This window comes from Alligator sinensis, unplaced genomic scaffold (assembly GCF_000455745.1).
Source record: "Alligator sinensis unplaced genomic scaffold, ASM45574v1 scaffold900_1, whole genome shotgun sequence".
In the NCBI taxonomy this organism is placed as follows: Eukaryota; Metazoa; Chordata; order Crocodylia; family Alligatoridae; genus Alligator; species Alligator sinensis.
This window is the reverse complement of record NW_005842882.1, coordinates 536,883-541,009: the sequence shown is the minus strand read 5'-3', so window position 1 is coordinate 541,009 and position 4,127 is coordinate 536,883. Positions and strand designations below refer to the sequence as shown.

General features: G+C 52.8%; 1 protein-coding gene across 7 annotated transcripts in view; it reads left to right on the top strand.

Annotated features, from left to right (window-relative positions):
* Nucleotides 1-3,770, top strand: part of LOC102368475 (butyrophilin subfamily 1 member A1-like) — an 18,147-nt gene extending 14,377 nt beyond the window's left edge. Inside the window, exons 9-10 of one of the 7 annotated variants that reach the window (XM_006035861.2) lie at nucleotides 2,699-2,787; nucleotides 3,149-3,770. In XM_006035861.2, the coding sequence (XP_006035923.1) occupies nucleotides 2,699-2,787; nucleotides 3,149-3,448 (389 nt within the window). In that variant the 3' untranslated portion in view covers nucleotides 3,449-3,770. Of the gene's footprint in view, nucleotides 1-2,698; nucleotides 2,868-3,148 lie in introns of all 7 variants that reach the window. The other 6 variants (XM_006035863.2, XM_006035862.2, XM_025192032.1 and 3 more) reach the window with 6 other exon arrangements.
* Nucleotides 3,771-4,127: the final 357 nt, after the last annotated feature.

The following is a 4,127-nucleotide window of genomic DNA, read 5'->3' as shown; positions in this document are numbered from 1 at the left end:
CCAAAGTACAGTGAACTGGTTCAAAAGACACTTGATTTTCCCGGTACAACATTAACCCGTTCCAGAAAGCTTTCAAACCACTTTAACAGGCTTGTGTGTCCATCTGTTTCAAGTTCATTAAGATGCATTTCACCTAGTCTGAGCCTAGAAACAGACATTGCCAAACTGAAGGGGATCAGCTGTAGTATGACATATCACATTACAAACTGATCTGCTTTACCGAGTGACACACACTACCCATTGTCCCACCCTGGGCCTCCTGCTTGATGCAGGACAACAGATGATGTGTTCCCGGTCCCTTCCTGCCTCACATCAGGTCCTGCAGTGACACAGGTGCCAGGGAATCCTTGGTGCCCTGAGCCTCCTTGTCAAGATCCACACTGACCCATGCTTCAGGCACAAGCAGTTCAGGATGGGGTGGAGGGAGACTAGGTTGCAGGAGTCAACGAATCTCCCGAATGGGTCGGCAGGGTCATGCCTGGTGACTTAGAGCACTGGAGATTACTGAGCTCCTGTGCCCCCTACACTGGGACTCACACTGATCTGTTCCTCTGAAGGAGGCATGGGTCAGTGCAAGACCTAGCACAGGTCGCAGGGTGGAAGCCCTGGGTCATACAAATCTTGGAGTAAAGTCACGAGGCCCGCAGGAGTCCCTGAGTCTTGTGCCTCCATACCAGGACACACACTGGCTTTCCTCATTTACAGTGATGTGCCCCAGGCCTCTTTATACATGAAGAAAATCAGGTGGGTCTCTCAGAGGCTTGAAGAGATCAGGATTCGCCCCTTCAAGCCCCCTCAAGCTGCTATATGATATATCCCTTGTTTTCTCTCCACGTGGTAGTGGGTGGGGAAGTCAGTTCTCAGGGCAGGATTCCCACATCCTCATGCTTTTCAAAGCACACCATGAGATGCAGGAGCCCATGACACAGTACTGGATCTGCATGGGACTGCAGACCCTGCTTTGCCTGCCTCCTGCAGAAGTTTCTGAGTGGTCCCTCCTCCCTTCCTCCTGATCGCCCGCTTCCCCCCAATTCCCTGCCATGTTTGGATACATAGTCATCAAAGTGTTTGGATACAAGTCAGCCACCATCACAGGCCAGGCCTCCTCCACTTCAACCACTAGTCGCTGCTGTTCCTACCGTCCTTACTGCCTCTGGTATGGATGAGGCAGGACAAAGTCATGACCTGTGGAAAAGGGGACTGGAGTTGGTCAGGGTGGCTGAGGGGAGGAGTTGTGTGAGCTCCTATCTGCACATTCATACACCAAGACAACTGTGTCTAAACTGCTACTTTATACTTCCCCTGCCCTATGTCTATCTCTACTTTCTTCCTTTGTTTTCTCTCTGCTGTTTCCTTCCTACCTGGTACTGCTGTCTCTTTTTCTTTGTGATCTCATCCCTTGTAAGTCTGTCCACTCTCCGCTAGCTTTCCCTTCTTTCCTCCTGATTTTTCTTCCCCCAAGTCTGCTTGTCATCACGATGAGTGGTGATGAGGGAAAGGAAGCATCCAGCTTTTCTCTTCCCACAGTCATTGGGCCTGTATGTGAGGGCATGTGACTCTCCTTTTATTTCTGTTCTTCCAAACTGGGGACACAGCAGTTCTTGAAACAGTCTCTGACTTGTAGGGACTAGTTGGGGACTACTCCTCTAGATCATACTAGCTGCAGGCCCAGACAGATGGAGCAGAGCCCTTCCCACCAAGAAATCTCTTAAGATGAGTTGGAAAAGCAGGCGAGCTGCTATAATTTCAGTAGTTCCTGGGGTTGCTTTCCTCCTCCATCCAAGCATCATGATATAATCTTTCATCTTTCCATATTAATTAGAGGAAGGGCACTTGATGCCCAAAACTTTGTCCAACAGCTCTTCCAACTGTATAGTCAGACCAATAAAAGATACTACAAAAACATCCTGGTCTCCTGGACATTTCCTGAACCATTGCAGCCAGAGCAGTACTCCAGCTCTCTTTATTAAGACACCAAGTGCACTTCCTGACTTCTAACACAACTAACTGTCTGTTTGCATAAGTCACTTATGGCTTCCTCATTCCCTCGTCCTCACACCTTATCTCTCCACTTTCACCTTCAGACTGTCCTACTTGTGTATATATTTTACTCCCTCCCATCTGCTATGACTAAGGCTGTTCCTTTTGGGTAAGCTCTGGAAACTTGGGAAATTGGACCTGCACTTGAAATCTGGGACACAACACATCTTTGTGACACATGGACTGTTTGGGTCCAAGTTTTAATTACTTTGGCTGTGGTTCGGTGGAGTGGGAATGTCTCTCCGGGAAAGGGCCCCCAGAGTCTGAGAGTGGGGACGGTGGAGCAGGGTGGGATTGAAGACAGGCAGTGGACAGGGCAGAGGGAGATGAGCTGTATCCATGCTCTCCCCTTCACACCCTCTGTCGGGCTCTCCTGAGCCCCCAGGGTCTTTCATCCCTGCCTGTGACCGGCAGGTGCAGGAGGGGAACAATCCCGTGTCCCAGGCCTGGCCCAGCCAGCGTGTTTCTGTCCCTGACCCGTCTCTTCCTGCCAGTGGGGAATCGGCCCTGCCCTTTGCTGAGGTCTCCGGGCTCCTTCCTGCTCAGGTCAATCCCGGATTCACCTCCAGCTGCAGCCAAAGCTGCCCCTGCCTTGATCACAGCCTGTCCTCGGGCTGAGCGCTGCTCCTCACGCTCCTGTTTTCTCCTTTCCCCGCAGAGGACGTGACTCTGGATCCCCACACAGCTCATCCCTACCTCATCCTATCTGAGGATGGGAAGCGTGTGACATCAGCAGGCGCACGGCAGGTTTTGCCTGACAATCCTGAGAGATTTGACACTAGGCCCTGCGTGCTGGGCCGTGAGAGCTTCGCCTCCGGGAGACACTGGTGGGAGGTGGAGGTGGAGGTGGGGGAGAGGGGAGGGTGGGCCGTGGGGGTGGTCAGAGAGTCTGTGAGCAGGAAGGGATGGATCAGATTTAGCCCCAAGTAGGGGGTCTGGGCTGTGCAGCGCTGGGTGGGTCACTACGAGGCTCTCACTGCCCCTGATCGCACCCCGCTGTCCCTGGACCGGGTGCCCAGCAGGGTGGGGGTGTATCTGGACTGCACATTGGGGTGGGTGTCGTTTCTTGATGCTGACACCGGGGCCCCGATCTTCACTTTCTCACCAGCCTCGTTCGCGGGGGGCAAGATCCGGCCCTGGTTCTGGGTGCAGGACGGTGAAATCAGGCTCAGGCGGCGCCAGTGAGAGGGAAAGGAAACATGCAGGACAGGACCTGCTCGTTGTCCCCTCCGGCCTCAGTCGTGCTCGTGTCTGTGACCCTGGAGGACTCCTCTCGCTGCAGACGATCAGCTGTGCCGTGTCCGTGGCCCTGGACGCAAAGGGTGGGTTTCTTAATCCCCCGACCATGGAGAGCAGGACGTGGCTGAGCTGGACGGTCGTCTCTGCCTGTTTGTTATTTCCTGCATGACCGAGGGGCCCTCGGGGTCCTGTGGGGTCCGGCACCCACGGGTGCAGCGGAGGAGTTGGAGGAGGGACAGCGAAGAGGAGGCACCAAAACCCAGGGCCATTTGGGTTGGGAAATGCAGTTGAACCCGGCCCTGATGTTCATTGCAGCACTCCTTGTGCAGAGCCTCCGGTCCTGAGAGGTGGAGCTGCTGCAGCTGCATAAAAAGTGATTTGTGCAAATTCTGCCCTTTCCCCTTTCTCTGATTATTAAAAAATCACTCCCAAGTGTTTCATAGTCCTCATGATTGCAGTCAATAAACGTATTGTTGATAAATATAGAAGTAGGTTCTGCTTGGAGATTTATTTCTTTAACATCTCATTCCCTTGTCATGAAAGCGCTGGCTTCAAGGAATCCGATTCCTCACAAACCAAACCGATTGCCTTCCCTGGCAAGTTCGCATGGCAGTTTGTGGGGGCTGTAGGCATCACTTTCTGGGTTGCCTCTGAGTCAGATGGACATAAAGCTTTTCTACGATTGTCGCCCAATTGCACTCGGCCTGTTGTCAGCTTGTCCTTCCTGGTGATTTCGAGACCCAAAGGTCAGATGGTGGAAAATCAAGAAAATGAGAAGTAAAGCTCCTGCTCACACTCCTGCCAATCAAGGGTCCCCTGGGAAAAAATCTCTGAGAAGCACTCATGCA